General features: G+C 41.9%; 2 protein-coding genes across 6 annotated transcripts in view; one reads left to right on the top strand and one right to left on the bottom strand.

Annotated features, from left to right (window-relative positions):
• Positions 1-18,556, top strand: part of LOC113819315 (uncharacterized protein DDB_G0284459-like) — a gene marked incomplete at its 3' end in the record, with an annotated part of 139,567 nt that overhangs the window by 92,159 nt on the left and 28,852 nt on the right.
• LOC113809109 (uncharacterized) overlaps positions 13,303-18,556 on the bottom strand; it is a gene marked incomplete at its 5' end in the record, with an annotated part of 17,487 nt that continues 12,233 nt past the window's right edge. Inside the window, 3 exon segments of the mRNA XM_070126466.1 lie at positions 13,303-14,640; positions 17,924-18,093; positions 18,221-18,416. Coding sequence (XP_069982567.1) covers positions 14,574-14,640; positions 17,924-18,093; positions 18,221-18,416 — 433 coding nt within the window. The 3' untranslated portion in view covers positions 13,303-14,573.

Here is an 18,556-nt window from a genome sequence, read left to right as displayed (position 1 = left end):
GGCACGGTACTCCCGACTAATCTAGCCTTTACCTTTCACTAGCGATGGAGGTGGACCAGTTGATGCCTTTTATATAATCCAGGTTCCCCATGACCAGTAATGAAAATGTAATCCCTTTATTAGAAGCAATGAGGCCAGCTCCTTTATCAAATAGCCCCAACCCAGGCTCTCTTTTGACCACGGCTCCGAACACTGAAACTACTACCCACTTCTCAATGCCTATTAGTGCATTACCCACCCAAGCAGAGAATCAATCTCCAGAAGATATTCCTACCCACCCAACTTCCTCAAATTCATCAACTCCACCCCTGGATAAAGAAAACCTTTATCCTACAAAACTCTCCAACCAACTCCATTGCAGAAACAATTACCTTCTCACAAAACTCTCCAACCAATTCCACTGCAGAAACAATGGATGGCATCCAAAGTTATATGCTTAAGAATCAAGCAATCAATCCTCCCTTATTACTACCTTGCAGCCTTATTCTCCATCATTCCGTAATACTCCCTCTTCCACACGTCCCCGACCATCCATCACCACCAACCCTACAGATATCTTAAATATTCTGTTTAGCCCAGCTAAATGGGACCGATTTTTTGTGATCCCTTCTACAGCTCCTTACTCAGGCAACACTCTTCTCTTTCAACAATGCCTCCAAAAACACATAGGCAGAGTCCCTTTCTATACCAGACGTGATCGCTCTCGTCTTGTAACAGTCAGATCAGAAACTGAATCTATAGCACTATCAAATTTAACTGATCATTCTGGCAACCCCATACCTGCAGAACCTCATCCAACCCTTAATACTTGTACCGGAACTGTCTCTCTCTCCCCAGTAAACTGCCCAGTCAATACCAAAGATTGGTCAGACTGTGGAGAAGACTTATTAGGATGCCTCAAAGACCAAGATGTGAAATCAGTACGTTGCTACACCATTCCTCTTAAAGGTCAACGAAAGAATCCGACCAACATTGCCAAAATTACCTTCCATACACATGACCTTCCTTTAGGTATCTACATCGATGGACAATCCCTCCCTGTTCGACCATACCAACCCCCTCCCCGTCAATGTCAAAACTGTTGGCGCTTTGAACATCCTGCCAAACATTGCTGTTCCACAGATCGATGCCCCATATGTGCCCAACCTGGTCATAATCGATCAAGCTGCTCAGCACAAACACGAACATGTGCTAACTGCGGCGGCCCCCATAATGTATTTTATAGAGGCTGTCCCACTTACAAGTTTGAATCTGTGGTAGCAACTCTCTGATACAAAAATGGTCTCACTTTACGTGAAGCCAGACAGGAAGCACGTCGACAAGGTTTCTCTCATACTCCATACTCTAGTAACATCGTTCGCTCAGCCCCTCCCCCTCCACCCCAAGATGTCCCCATTTCCACTTCTACATTCTACTTCCCTCAGACCAATTCTTTTGCCACTCTAAACCCAGGCACCCCAATCTCAACTACAGCCCCAACACCACCCCCTCTCCCTCCCCGCACTACCCGCAGTAGACAGACTAAACGTTCTAACCCTTCTTCCTCTACAGCACAATCACCTCCACCTACCTTTACCTTTATTCCTGAGACACCAGTCTCCCCTTCCCGCCCCCCCCTCATAAGAAAACCTTTATCCCACAAAACTCTCCAACCAACTCCATTGCAGAAACAATTACCTACCCACCAAACTCTCCAACCAATTCCACAGCAGAAACAATGGATGACGTCCAAAGTTATATGCTTAAGACACAAGATCCCATAACTCATGCTCCTTCCACACTTGAAGTGGTTGCCGATATTCATACCCCTCCTACTAATATTCCCCCTACACCCCTTCCTCCTACTCCCTCTCAGCACAACCTAACCCTCTCAATCCCGTCCACCACCGTTATCCATCCTCCCAATACCCATCCTCCTGACATCCATCGCCCTTGTACACCCCCTCTTCCAACTCCGTCTCAACACAACCTAACCTGCTCAATTCCGTGCATCACCGATATCCATCCTCCCAATATCCATCCCCCTCACTCACAGCACCCCTACACCCCTTCCTCCTAATCCCTCCCGAAACAACACATCCCCTTCAACTCCAACTATCTATCCTTCCGATATCCACCCTCCTACCACTAGTACTCCCCCCACATCTACTCCCTCCCAACACAACCCACCCCCTTCACCCCCAACTATAAGCACATTCTCCCTCCTTCCATCCCCCCTATCTTTTGTACTCCCTCCCGGATACACACGAGAATCACTCATGTCACAACAATGCCCTTCCCCAAATTCCCTACCTCCTAATGTCCCTCCTTCACACCCCCTAGCTCCTTCTCCAGATTCCCCAATACGTACCATATGCGATATCACTCATAAGCTATAGCTCTCCTACATTGGAATATTCGCGGTTTCCGCTCTCATAGACCAGACCTACGTTATATCCTTACGTCTTATAATCCATCTATTATCTGCCTCCAAGAGACTTTCCTCACACACCCTCCTATTCCAATTCCCAATTACCATTTTATCTCTTCCCCACATTCCTTTATGTCTCGTCTATACTTATCCATCATAAAATACCATATGTCATACCTCCCATACAAACCACTGCCCCGTGCACAGCTATTCGCATCTTTCTTCGCCGCTGGATCACAGTAATTTCAGTCTACTTCTCCCCATCCCATCCCACTGACTTTGTTGCCTTTGAAACTCTAATTTCCCAACTCCATTGCTGGGTACCCAGCCATGTTGGAATCCCTGGCAATGAACAGGCAGATACTCTTGCACGATATGCTGCAATGTCCACATCACCTCAACAACGCTTCTCACATATTCCAGCTACGGATTACTACCCCCACTTTAAGACCTTCTTGTATACCCGATGGCAATCTTTTTGGTCAAGACTCCACAACAATAAATTACATACCGTAAAACCATCAATCTCCTCTTGGTTAGCTCCATTTCACAAAGACGTTGGGAGACGGCCCTCGCACGATTACGTATTGGCCACACTCGCCTAACACACGCCTATCTAATGTCACGCTCAGACCCGCCCCTATGTCCTCTATGTAACATCCCTCTTTCAGTCCCACACATTCTCTTGTCCTGTCCACGCTTTAATACAGCACGTACCTCTGCTTTTCCACACCTATCCTCCCTTCACCGACCTCCCAACATATCAGACATCCTTACAGAATCCCACAACTTCTGCCTCGACAACCTGTTCTCCTTCCTCAGCCGCATAAATATCCTTCACTTGATCTAACTCCCTTACCTAAACCACCATAATCCTTTCCCTCATCTTCAACCTTTCAACACTATTCTAGATAGTTGACACATAGCAACTATCACCTGACATCCCCCTTTACTATACCTTCCTATAGTGCTATATGACCTTAGATGTCTAGCACATTTATCTTAACCGATCTCTAAAACGCTTCCTCTTCACAAATAACCTGATTATTCTTAATTCAGATCGCCCCACACACTTTTGACATGCGCACACAATCCTTTTCATGCCTTGACCTCTCTCTATGATTTCCTACTCTACATTTAGATTTCCATTGGTCAGTTCTAGACCACTTCCCCTATACTGACCACTTCACAGTACTCCTTTTTCCTACTTCATATGTACCACTTCCTAATCCTCAACGCTGGTGCTTTGATAGAGCTAACTGGCATACTTTCACTTCACTCTCTACTATACCTATCCCTCCACCCCCCTTACCGCCCATATCAGATATGCTACAATGTTTTACAACCACGATCCTAAGAGCTGCCTATACAGCCATTCCTCGAACTTCAAGACATTATACCTCTAAATGTGTTCCATGGTGGAATTCTGATTGCACCAAAGCGCTTCGCTTAAAACGAGCAGCCTGGAACGGCTATCGCTACAAACGAGGCACCCCTCACCAGCTATCAGCCCTTATTTCCTTTAAAAGGGCATCTGCCCATCTTCGCCGTACAATTAGAAACAACAAAACAAATAGCTGGCAAAATTATGTTTCCTCAGTTACACCTACATCTATTTCAGCTGTTTGGCGACGGATCCATAAATTATCAGGCATACATCCCCCCCATCCTGCACCCGTCCTCCATATTCGAGATACTCTCATCTCTGAGCCTGTCGAAGTAGCTAATGAACTGGGCAACTATTTCAGCCAGGTCTGTAGTGGCTCTCACCTTTCCCCACACTTTTCTTCCATGAAAGCCATCAAAGAACACATCCCTATTACCTTCACCCTATCCTCTGTTGAGTCCTATAATGCTCCTTTTTCTTCTGAACTCAACGCTGCATTACAGTCGTGCCACAACTCATGAAGGCCCTTATGGTATTCAAAATTGTATGCTCCGACACCTCCCATCTTCTTCTCTATCCTTCCTTGTAACTATTTTCAACCACATATGGACGTCAGGAAATTTTCCTTCTCATTGGCGAGAAGCTCTTAGCCTACCTTTCTTAAAAGCCAGTAAATCAGGTACCCTACCCCAAGATTACTGCCCCATAGATCTAACTAGCTGCTTGTGCAAACTACTAGAACGAATGGTTAACTTCCGCTTAATGTGGTATCTTGAATCTCATGATCCCCTTCCCAGTTTGGTTTCCGACGTGCCCGAAGTACAGCAGACCCACTTGCCCATTTCGAGACATATATTACATCGGCATTTGCACGCCATGAATCCGAATTAGCCATATTCTTTGACCTAGAAAAAACATATGATACCACATGGCGATATCATATCCTCCAACAGTTATCCTCCTTAGGTTTACGTGGAAACATGGGCGTGTTCATCAAATCCTTCCTTTCTAAACGTACTTTCCAGGTCAAAATTGCCTCTTCCACGTCATCATCCTTTCCTCAATTCGAAGGCGTCCCACATGGAAGTGTGCTTAGTACAACTTTATTCCTTCTTGCTGTAAATGACATAGTCTCAGTCCTACCACCAGGAGCCCGGACATCACTTTATGTTGATGACTTAACCATCTATGCATCTGGCACATCCATACCAGATCTCTGTCAATTCCTTCAGTCTGCAATAACATCAGTAACTTCTTGAGCCACCAACCATGGCTTTCGCTTCTCTACATCCAAATCTTTCCTCATCCTTTTCCCTCGCTCACGTACGGTCCCCAAACCCCCACTCTTCTTATATAACGCTCCACTCCAATACCGTTCTTCTGGCAAATTCCTAGGCGTTATATTTGATTCCAAATTGTCCTGGCGAGACCATATCTTGTACATCAAAGAAAAAGCTCAACGCCGCCTCCGAATTTCACAAACTCTTTCCCACATCTCCTGGGGCTCAGATCGCAAAACTCTCAACCATCTTCATGTTACCTTGATTCTCTCCACTCTAGATTATGGATGCCATATCTACTCCTCTGCCTCAACCTCTCTTCTTGCTCACCTTGATACAGTCCACCACAGCGGTCTCCGCTTAGCCCTAGGCGCCTTCCGCTCCTCTCCAGTTGAGAGCCTATATACTGAATCGAGCCATTCTCTCTCTCCGATGCTATGCTCGATTTCACCAATTTTCCCTAACCAAACTAACTATTCCACAATCCTTGCTTCATACCTTTACCTCTTCTCCACGTTTACCAACTCCTCTCCCCGTACGCATGGATACCCTCCTCTCCCATTCCCCCTTCCCTCATCTCCGACCTCTCCCACTGTCTGTCCATTCCATTCCTCCATGGCTTATACCTAACCCCTGTATTTGCTCCTCAGTTTTCCCTGACCCACCAAAATCAGATATTCCCCCCTCTATCCTTCTCGCTCATTCCCTTGACCATGTCTCCATTCATTCCTCCAGCATTCATGTTTACACTGATGGTTCCAAATCCATCTCAGGAGCTGGATTCGCAGTAACATTCCCAAACTGCATTTTCAAATACACCCTCCCTCCTGAATCTAGTGTCCTTACTACAGAACTGTATGCACTCCTTTTTGCCTTAAGACGCATATACTCATCCCCCTCTTCCTCTTTTTTCTATTTTTTACTGACTCCCGTAACTCTTTAACCCTCATAAAGTCTATACACTCGACCAATCCCCTTGTCTGTAAGATCCAGAACTGGTTGTTCTATCTATCCACACGTCACAAATTTGTCAGATTTTGCTGGGTACCCAGCCATGTTGGAATCCCTGGCAATGAACAGGCAGATACTCTTGCACGCTATGCTGCAATGTCCATATCACCTCAACAACGCTTCTCACATATTCCAGCTACGGATTACTACCCCCACTTTAAGACCTTCTTGTATACCCGACGGCAATCTTTTTTTGGTCAAGACTCCACAACAATAAATTGCATACTGTAAAACCATCAATCTCCTCTTGGTCAGCTCCATTTCACAAAAACAGGCGTTGGGAGACGGCCCTCGCACGCTCACGTATTGGCCACACTCGCCTAACACACGCCTATCTAATGTCACGCTCAGACCCGCCCCTATGTCCTCTATGTAACGTCCCTTTTTCAGTCCCACACATTCTCTTGTCCTGTCCACGCTTTAATACAGCACGTACCTCTTCTTTTCCACACCTATCCTCCCTTCACCGACCTCCCAACATATCAGACATCCTTACAGAATCCCACACCTTCTGCCTTGACAACCTGTTCTCCTTCCTCAGACGCATAAATATCCTTAACTTGATCTAACTCCCTTACCTAAACCACCATAACCTTTTCCCCCATCTTCAACCTTTCAACACTATTCTAGATAGTTGACACATAGCAACTATCACCTGACATCCCCCTTTACTATGCCTTCCTATAGTGCTATATGACCTTAGATATCTAGCAAATTTGTTTTAACCATTAACCATTAATACAGTCCAGTATAAGTAGCTACTTTAATTTACTTATAAACAAGAAAAGTAGATTGAGGCACTAAGCCTTGTTCAAGTGAGGTCATGGACTTGTACTGGCCACTGAGAATATATCCTTTGTAAAACTGTCCTTCCCCCCCAATCCCTTGCCCATTGTTATCATGGGGGGGGGGGGGGGCTTCGGATGCGAGGACTTGGACCCAATGCTGGGGATCTCCTCTACCTTGGGCCTCAGCCCTCAACTCGACTAATTTTGCATGGTCTTTTTCCCTTCCTTACCCCCCAATCCTGTGCTCATTGTTGTCGTGGGGGCCCTTAGGAGATAGACTGAGGCCCAATGCAGGGATCTCCCCTGCCTAGGGCCTCAGACCTCGACTCAACTAATTTTGCATGGTCTTTTCCCCTTCCAGCTTTTTGTTTCCGTCCCTTCTTCAACCCCTTCTAATATCTACTTCCGTGTAAGAGCCGTGCTGAAAGAATGAAAGGCTGACCTTGTACCAGTCCTGAACGGCCTGCAGGAACCATAGGCACGGCACTCCCGATTTAATTGTCTAGCCCTTACCCCTGTACAGGGACTGTTTATTTCCCTTTACATATTTAAGACTTCCCATGACCAGTAATGAAGATGTAATACCCTTATTAGGGGCAATGAGGTTTGCCCCTTTCACAAATAGCCCCACCGGCTCCCCGACCCCAGGTTCTCCTTTGACCACAACTCCGAACACTGAAACTACTAACCACTCCTCAATGCCTACTACTGCATTACCCACCCAAGCAGAGACTCAATCTCCAGAAGATATTCCTACCCTCCCAACTTCCTCAAATTCATCAACTCTACCCCCTCAACCTTCACCAAGCACCCCATCCTCCCTTATTACTACCTTACAGCCTTATTCTCCATCATTCCGTAATACTCCCTCTTCCACACGTCCCCGACCATCCACCACCACCAACCCTACAAATATCTTAAATATTCTGTTTAGCCCAGCTAAATGGGACCGATTTTTCGTGATCACTTCTACCGCTCCCTACTCAGGCAACACTCTTCTTTTTCAACAATGCCTCCAAAAACAAGTGGGCAGAGTCCCTTTCTATACCAGACGCGATCGCTCCCGTCTTGTAACAGTCAGATCAGAAACTGAATCTATAGCACTATCAAATTTAACCGATCATTCTGGCAACCCAATTCCTGCAGAACCTCATCCAACCCTTAATACTTGTACCGGAATTGTCCCTCTCTCCCTAGAAACTGCCCAGTCGATACCAAAGATTGGTCAGATTGTGGGGAAGATTTGCTCGGCTGCCTCAAAGACCAGGATGTGATAACAGTACACTGCTACTCCATTCCTCCTAGAGGTCATCGAAAGAAACCCACCAACATTGCCAAAATTACGTTCAGTACACATGACCCTCCCATTCGTATCTACATTGGTGGACAATCCCTCCCTGTTCGACCATACCAACCTCCCCGCCAATGTCAAAATTGTGATTTGGACATCCTGTCAAACACTGCCGCTCCACAGACCGATGCCCCTTCGGCGCCCAACCCGGTCATAACAGATCGAACTGCCCTGCACAAACACGCACATGTGCTAACTGCGGCTGCCCTCATAATGTATTTTATAGAGGCTGTCCCACTTACAAGTTCGAGTCTGAGGTAGCAGCTCTCAGATACAAAAATGGTCTCACTCTACGTGAAGCCAGACAGGAAGCACGCCGACAAGGTTTCTCTTATACTCCCTACTCCAGTAATGTCGCTCGCTCTGCCCCTCCCCCTCCACCTCAAGATGTTCCTACACCCTCCCCTATACCTACTTACTTCCCCACTTCCACTTCTACATTCTACCTCCCCCAGTCAAATTCTTTTGCCACTCTAAATCCAGACACTTTAATCTCAACTACAGCCCCAACACCATCTCCTCCCTCCCCGCACTACCCGCAGTAAACAGACTAAACGTTCCCCTCCTTTCCCTACCCCACACTCACCTCCACCTACCTTTATCTTTACTCCTCAGACACCAGTCTCCTCCCCCCCCCCCCCATCATAAGAAAACCCTTGTCCCACAAAACCCTCCAACCAACTCTACTGCAGAAACTATGGAAAGCATTCAAAGCTATATACTTGAGACACAAATTTGCATAACTCATGCTTCCTCCACACCAAGTGATTGCCGATATCCTTACCCCTCCTACTCATGTTCCCCCTACACCCCTTCCTCTTCCTCCCTCTCAACACAACCTAACCCCCTCAATTCCGTCCACCACCGATATCCATCCTCCTGAAATCCATCCCCCTCTAACTCATAGCACTCCTACACCCCTTCCTCCTAATCCCTGGCGACACAACACATCCCCTTTAACTGCAAATATCCATTCTTCCTATATCCATCCTCCTACCACTAATATTCTCCCCACACCACTTCCTCCTACTCCCTCGCAACACAACCCACCCTCTTCAACTCCAACTATATGCACATTCTCGCTCCCTCCATCCCTTCTATCCTTTCCACTCCCTCCCGGATACACACGGGAATCACTCATGTCACAACAATACCCTTCCCCAGATTCCCTACCTCCTGATACCCCTCCTTTACAACCCCTAACTCCCCCCCCCCCCCAGATTCTCCAACATACCGGCGCTTTCACTCATAAAATAATAAAGATATAGCTCTCCTACATTAGCATATTCGCGGTTTCCGTTCTCACAGACCAGACCTACATCATATCCTTGCTTCTTATAACAACCTGTTCTCCTTCCTCAGACGCATAAATATCCCTCACTTGATATATTCCTTTACCTAAACCACCATAACCCTTTCCCTTATCAACCCATCTTCAACTTTCCAACATTACTCTAGATAGTTGACGCATAGTAACTATCACCTGACCTCACCCTTTACTATACCTTCCTATAGTGCTATATGACCTTAGATGTCTAGCACATTAATTTTGCTTTTAACCATTAACCATCATACCTCCCATACAAACCACTGCCCCGTGCACAGTTATTTGCATCTTTCTTCGCCGCTGGATCAGTGATTTCAGTCTATTTCTCCCCATCCCATCCCATTGACTTTGTTGCCTTTGAAACTCTAATTTCCCAACTCCAACCACCTTTCCTCCGGAGTTGGTGATAGAGTCACCCCACAGTGTGGGGTGACTCTATCACCAACTCCCGAGGCCGATCTCTAGAACGCTTCCTCTCCACAAATAACCTAATTATTCTTAATTCAGATAGCCCCACACACTTTGACATGTGCACGCAATCCTTTTCATGCCTTGACCTCTCTCTATGCTCCCATACTCTTCATTTAGATTTCCATTGGTCAGTTGTAGACCACTTCCCAGTACTCCTTTCTCCTGCTTCATATGTACCACTTCCTAATCCCCAACGCTGGAGTACTTTCACTTCACTCTCTACTATACCAATCCCTCCACCCCTCTTACCGCCCATTTCAGATATGCTACAATGTTTTACAACCACGATCCTAAGAGCTGCCTATACAGCCATTCCTCGAACATTAAGACCATATACCTCTAAATGTGTTCCATGGTGGAATCCTGATTGCACCAAGGTGTGTCGCTTAAAACGAGCAGCCTGGAACAACTATTGTTATAAACGAGGCACCCCTCACCAGCTATCAGCCTTTATCTCCTTTCAAAGAGCATCTGCCCATCTTCGCCGTGCAATCAGGAACAGTAAAACAAATAGCTGGCAAAATTATGTTTCCTCAGTTACATCTACATGTATTTCAGCTGTTTGGCGACGGATCCATAAATTATCAGGCAAATATCCCCCCATCCTGCACCCGTCCTCCATATTCAAGATACTCTCATTTCTGAGCCTATTGAAGTAGCTAATGAACTGGGCTATTTCAGCCAGGTCAGTAGTGGCTCTCACCTTTCCCCACAGTTTTCTTCCATGAAGGCCATCAAAGAACACATTCCTATTACCTTCACCAAATCCTCTGATGAGTCCTATAATGCTTGTTTTTCTTCTGAACTCAACGCTGCAATGCTGAAGGCCCTGATGGTATTCATTATCGTATGCTGCGACACCTTCCATCTTCCTCTCTATCCTTCCTTTTACCTATTTTCAACCACATATGGATATCAGGAAATTTTCATTCTCATTGGTGAGAAGCTCTTATCTTACCTTTCTTAAAATCCAATAAATCAGATACCCTGCCCCAAGATTACCGCCCCATTGCTCTAACTAGCTGTTTGTGCAAGCTACTAGAATCTCATAATCTCCTTTCTCCTTCCCAGTTTGGTTTCTGCCATGCTCGAAGTACAGCAGACCAACTTGCCCATTTCGAGACATATTTCATCTGCATTTGCACGCCATGAATCCGTATTAGCCATATTCTTTGATCTTGAAAAAGCATATGAATCCGTATTAGCCATATTCTTTTACCTAGAAAAAGGATATCATAACACACGCTTATCTAATGTCATGCTCTGACCTGCCCCTATGTCCTCTATGTATGTCCCTCTTTCAGTTCCACACATTCTGTTGTCCTGCCCATGCTTTAATACAGCATGTACCACTGTTTTTCCATATCTATCCTCCCTTCACCGACCTCCCAACATATCAGACGTCCTTACAGAATCCCACAGCTTCTGCCTTGACAACCTGTTCTCCTTCCTCAGATGCATAAATATCCTTCACCTAATCTAATTCCCTTACCTAAACCACCATAACCCATTCCCTTATCAACTCCCTTACTCATCAACAGTACTCTAAATTGTTGACACATAGCAACTATCACCTGCTATCAACCTTTACTATACCTTCCTATAGTGCTATATGACCTTAGATTTAGATGTCTAGCACATTCATTTTGCTTTTAACCATTAACCATTAATCATTGACAGGATTCAGGCATAGATTTACATATCAACAAAGCCTACAAAGAGAAAAAATATGCCCGAATAGCATGGTTAGATTTAGGGGAGGCTTTCAACACTGTAAACCATGATGCCATCATAAAAAAGCAGCAAAACTCGAAATAATGGGCACCCCACTTAAATGGATATATAACCTTTTAAATAACAGAACTTATCAAATAACAATGGGTAACAAAAAGTCCGAAGAAGGAAAAATTAATGAGAGGACTACCACAAGGTTCCCCTTTAAGTCCCCTAGTATTCAATATAATGACAACTGACCTAACTCTAACAGAAAAAACATATAAAGTAACATATGCTGATGATATTACAATAGTAACAACTCACAAAAACCTAGCAAAAGCCAAAAACAACATAGAAATAGAATTAAATCAAATCATTGAATGGGCTAACAATTTGGAACAGTAAATCAAGCAAAAAGTAAAATTATGTGTTTCACAAAAAACAAAATAAGACACTATTTTATGTAATAAACAGCAATAAAGATAATGAAGATCTTAAATTTACAACCAAACACAAAATACTAGGCCTTGAATTCGATGCTCCAAAAAGTGGAAATATCACATCAATTACTTAAAAATCAAATGCACAAACAGAATAAATATAAAGAAAAAAACTATCAACTACCACATGGGGAGCAAATAGAGAAATGATGATAAAATTCTATGACATCTCTATTATACGAAAAGTAGAATTTGGTATGGTAAATAACACAGAAATGGAAAAACTAGAAATTATTCAAAATAATGCTTTAAGAACAGCCACAGGTTGTTTAACAACCACCCCAGTTGTGGCATTATGCACCCTAACTATTAAGATGCCCATCCAATATAAATTAAAAGAACAAGAATTTACCCAATGGTTAAAAATACTAGAAAGAACGGAAAAAAAAAAAACTGATTATAACAAACATGAAAGAATACAACCCCATAAAAGGCAAAAGAAGCTTATTACATAGAGTTTTTAGAAACTTGTAAAGAATTACAAATAAATATAAAAACAAAAGCATTGCCAAATATAACTCCCATTCCACCATGGTTCGTCATTTTTGAAAATATAGAAACAAGCTGTTTAGATTATCAAGCAAAAAAGTCCCAGAACAAATAATAAAATCACATAATATACAATGATAGAAAATACAAGATACCTAAATCATAAAAAAAAATATTTTCAGATGGCTCAGAAATAAGCAATATTAATTCCACCTTAGCAGCAATATACATTCAAGTTGAAAATATAACAACAATATGGAAATTAGCAGACGATACTGAAATAATAAGACCCCAGATGCTGGTGCACAGGTTTCAAGCATCTGTGCAATGTGTATGTTTCTTACATTTTATTCACAAAGTTTACATTAAAAAAAGAAAACCAGAGAAAATTCCTTATAACTCACAACTGATTGTAGAATTAAAGACTACTAGGAACCTGCTATTCTGATCACTAAATCAGTGCTCACTAGCGCAATTTAGAAAGTGAAATTTGATGTCTGCTGTGCTAAAATGGTGAAGGCTGCTAGTACAGCTTGGTACTGAAGAAATAAATGGTATATTTAAACAGTAACTGAACTTATTATATGTTTATTCTTCCTAATACGGGATAAAATCTTCCATATTAATACAGGCAGTATATTTACCTTATTGACAAATAACACTAGGATGCATTATCATCATAAGTTCTATTCAGAACCATTTATACTTCTATGAAATATAATCACACTTAGGCAATAATTTGGTCTGCACACTTAAATGCAAAAGTACAATGTTAAATGTCACACAGGGGTATCTATCCCATACATATACAGGGGATACAGTTAAGATATAAAAAATATTTTCAGGCCTGAAAAAGATTAATTGAAATATTTTCAGGCCTGAAAATGATGAATTGAATAAAACTATAATTTCTTAGTATGACACCTAAGACTTATTAAAACAGGACTATTGTATGGGAAGAAAAGCAGCTCCTAATGCTATGAAACTGATTCCTGAAGCAAAGAAAATCAAGTAAAAGTCATTGTTTGCATAAAAATAAAAACAATACCTGAATGAAGGCCAACAGTACAACTGTCATATGACACTTGTGACAAATTCATAAAAAAAAAAATAATTATGAAGTATGATAATGCATTTTGACAGACTACTTTCACTAATGATAAAAAGCAACCACAAGACTATATTTAAAGCTTATAATTATAAAGCTGGCTTTTGGTCACCAGGGGAAAAATGGTAAACTGTGTCTCAACCATTTTGCTACCATTATCTGCTTAATACATATAAGTTCAATCAGGTACATATATACATATCCTCTAAAAAATAAACAAACAAAAAAGAAATGAGATGTCAAGGCACAAAATACTAATAAGAAGAATAATAATAAGAATAAGGTCCACCTGGCAGAAAACCGGTTCAAGTATAGCATCCTTTTTCCCAGAACCATTTCTGTGGCAGATATACATTGGCCTATTTGGTCTTGCAATTATGGTTGAAATAAAGCTGATAAGTAAAATCTTTGGTGCCTTAGAGCAGGTGAAATAGCTGACCATAAGTAAGCTTTGGCTCATATCATGCATATTTTAATCATCTGTACATATGCCTATGCCATGCTACTTGTATTGCAAACATAAAAATCTATTTTGGGGAAGGATTCTAAACATAAAAAAGCATGACATCTTCATTATTTCTTGAATAACAATGTTTAACTTTAGGCCTTTACTTGTTATGACTCTGGACCTAGATGCTTCAAATCTTAATTGGAGTATTTCGATTTCTTATTTAAATATGTGACAACATATAATTCTCATGTATCACATTTTATCTAATAAGTAGAATCTTGTATTTATTGGCTGCATGTCCAGTGTTTAAAGTGTGGATTGCATCTCATTTCCTGAGCAAGGTGCAACATCCTGTAAAGATACAAAATGTAAACATGTAAAATTAATATGTAAAAAATATTGTTATGACTTTGTTTTTTTGTTTCATTAACTTCTTTTTGCTATCATCTTATACTCAGATTAAACGACTGATATAATTTTAAATACAGCATATGTGCATCAATACGTGCACATATGCGCATGCACACACACACACACACACACACACACACACACACACACACACACACACACACACACACACACACACACACACACACACACACACACACACACACACACACACACACACACACACACACACACACACACACACACACACACACACACACACACACACACACACACACACACACACACACACACACACACACACACACACACATGTACATAAACACTATGTGTGCACTATGGTAGACTACTTGTGTGGCTCATAACAGAGTAAGCTGTTTAAGCAATATTACTCTGCCCCACCCATTGAATGTGTAGTTGGTATCAGCAGTAGTAGTTTCAACCTTTCAGCTTAGAAACACATACTCGCTTCCGAAATTCCACTCGCCCAATGCCACCGTGAGACAAGATAAATTCAAAACCACATAACTATACTTGATGGGCCAATCTTTTCTCTTCCCTGCCTTCTTCTCCCATGTATATGTTAAGCTATACAAATGTGTGGTCACTTAATCATTGGTTTTGCTGGTTAATGTGCATAGTGATAACTCTTATAAAATTTTTAATGTAGCAGGAAATGGCAACACTCTCACTCTGTCACCCATCTTGAGCTGAGGTCATAGCCCTGTAAACAGGTGTGGAATATGACTTCTGGTCACAAACAGGAAATATTGTTCACTAAATAATTCATTCTCTCATTTTTAGAGATTTATATTGTTTCACCTACATCAAATACAATATTTGTTTGAGATTTCTCTCAAACTGAGAATTTTCTCCTTGTGAATTCTATGTACTCCATTCTCTTGTACGTTTCGTTGATTGACTGAAATTCCCTCGTTTTTTAGACTCTTTCGGATTGTTTATTCTCCCAGTAATTTTGTTATTCATATTCACGAACAATACATATCATTTATTTCTCCCTAGTAACAGTTTCCTCTTTCAAAGCGCACGAGGATGTGCAGGGTTTCCTAAATCGTCTAATAGATCTTTGCTCTGACATCTGAAAGTAAGTTAATAATGAAAAAGAAGTAACTCATACAATCAGCAATTTGTCAGTGTGAGCCGGTATTGACGTCTGATTATAAATGTAGGTCAGGGTTTTGAGCTAGGATAATGATTCACCTATTAATCAAGCCCTTATCACTTTACTTAAGTCACTTGTATGTTCGGGAAATCCCAAATTGTGTGATTTGTGAGTTGGTTGTGAGCTACCATCACAGATTGTAGAGAATTACCTCAGTCTATCAGAATTTGTATCGAATCCTCAATTAAGACTAAATACAATTGTGGTAATTCAAATAATATTGCATTACCATAATTATTACCACTTGCAACAGGTGACCTCCAAATGGACTGTCGTGGGTGGGTTAATAATTATAATATTTGTTAATGTGAGTGCTAATATTCGTGTTTGTGATTCATTCTTTGTATAAGCTCGTTCTCTCTTCACGTTCTTTAAACTCATACTTACACACCCTCGTCACACACTCAATTATTCATGCAAAATAAGACACAGCAACTTTTCATGAACAGACTTTGTAGATGTCCTAGTTGTAAGCATAAAGAGTGATAAGGTATCTCTTTTGTCAGTCGTGACGAGTTGCAACATAACATGAAATCATAACATATTCAACTATTCACACAAGACAAAAGATACTGAAACTTTCATTAATAGAGTTTGTTGTGTTGTAGTTGCACATTTACCTCTTTTGCCTGCAATTTTGCCTGTTATGACAAGTGATGATGATGCACAATTCTCATTTACATATTTTTTCTTTCTCTATGAGACGACAATCACTTCAAGTACATCCTTGTGGATTGACATTGTCGTTTCCCTTATTATTTTCATATCTATCTGAGACAATTCATAGCTCAAGCAGGTCTTTGCGGACCGCTACTTACGTCTCCCTATCTTAATTTTCTTCTTGAAAAAATTAAATAGCATACATTAAAAACTGCAAATTAATATAAAAATACTGTTTAGTAGCACTTAACACACACACATCCTCTCTGTTGTCTTTCTTTTTCTCTTACTATTTTGGCCCTTATATGTATGATGTGGTTCGATAAAACATTACATGGACCATGGGTTTGCGACACGGCACTGAAGGAGGGCTAGCTGCAGCCTTGGAAAGCTGTAGAAAGGAAATCACCAGAATGCTGCTGTAGGCCTGAGGACCAGGAATTTGTCAGTGCAGGTATTGAGCTGCCCAGGAAGAAGTGAAAGGGTGCCACCTGCCAAGACACCCGAAGATCCAGCAAACCAGGAACTCATCAGAGCAGGTGTCAGTCACCCCGGTTGTTGTGCTGCCTGCCTGGACGCCCATACATCCAGTCAAACTCCAGGAGCTCATCAACACAAGTATCAACTGCCCTCAGATGCCAGAAAGGACGCCCCTGCCCCGTCACCCATAGACCCAGGTTACAAGGACATCTGGATGAGCACGAATTTGAGAAGGACCTGGATGAAATCTGTAGGGAATATGCCTCCGAGTAACCCCTGGACGAGATCTATAAGGAATATGCCTCCGAGTAACACCTGGACGAGGGCTATAAGGAAGTCTGAACAATTTGAAGTCAAGGAGGACCTAGGCAAGACCTTCAAGGATGCATGGATGTCAAGGATGGATGGATTCACGGAAGACCAAGAAGAAGAAGCTGACAAGGAGCAACACAAGGATGACCAAAGACAAGAACACGAGAACAAGATGACCAGCAGATCAGGTCCTGTGATAGGTTACCCTTGAGGCAAATCAAATGATGCCTTGAGGGCAAGATGCGAGTAGGTGACCAAGCAATAAGGCATACCATAACCATGTTTACATGGGCGCCATGTCCACTTGTGCCTGTACCCCTCACCATGGCTTTACCGCAGTTACCACCAGCGCTGACCAATTTCATATTGTGTTCTATTCTATTTGTGTGGAACTCTTAAGAAAAAAGAGTTAGCTATTTAAATAGTATCACTTCTGCCTACCAGTATTAATGCAGAAGTTTACTGCCTTTGACATACACACTCTGTAATGTACACACACACACACATCCACGCACACACATTGTATTCATGATTTCCTGCAAAATTTGACATTACTGAAACCTCACTATAAAGGAAAGAACTACTTACTGTTTTAAGACAGGATATTCTCCTGTATGCCTCAAATAAAATGATGTTACACTCTCACGATCAAACACCCGCTGGATATCAGCTGAACGAGCCATCAAGTTCTCACAGATGTACATAATCACCTTCTCTGGATACTTCAACTTGATGACACATGTAAGCAGTGTGTCTCCCTATATAATAAAAAATATGAGTAGAATGTAAATTTATCATGTTAAAGAGTTTTCCACATGAACATTTGGACAAATACTTATATCATAGTTAAATCAAATGAAAACTTAAAAATTATGATGATCTTACACTATTGTTCTTCATTGCCAGTGATGAATAGAATGAAGTGAGATCATTGGACAGGCAAGAAGAGCACCTCCTGTGGACCTTATTGACAGGCACATCACAACAGATGTTAATATACTTCTGTCGTTCTGTGACTGCAACCAAGTTTTCATAGTATGATTGACTTCTGATGTCATCACATGCAATAATCATGGGAGGACTAGAAAGAAGGAGAAAGGTAAAACCAAATTTCATTAAATATTATTCAAAAAAAGAAAAGGTGCATATAGTATTTTCCAGACATTCAAAAATGTTTTGCATGGGGAGATAATTCAATATTACAATAAAAAAAAAAAAACA

Source organism: Penaeus vannamei, chromosome 10, assembly GCF_042767895.1.
Source record: "Penaeus vannamei isolate JL-2024 chromosome 10, ASM4276789v1, whole genome shotgun sequence".
NCBI lineage: Eukaryota > Metazoa > Arthropoda > Malacostraca > Decapoda > Penaeidae > Penaeus > Penaeus vannamei.
Note: the sequence above shows the minus strand (reverse complement) of the source record. Positions and strands in the feature narration are given on the sequence as shown.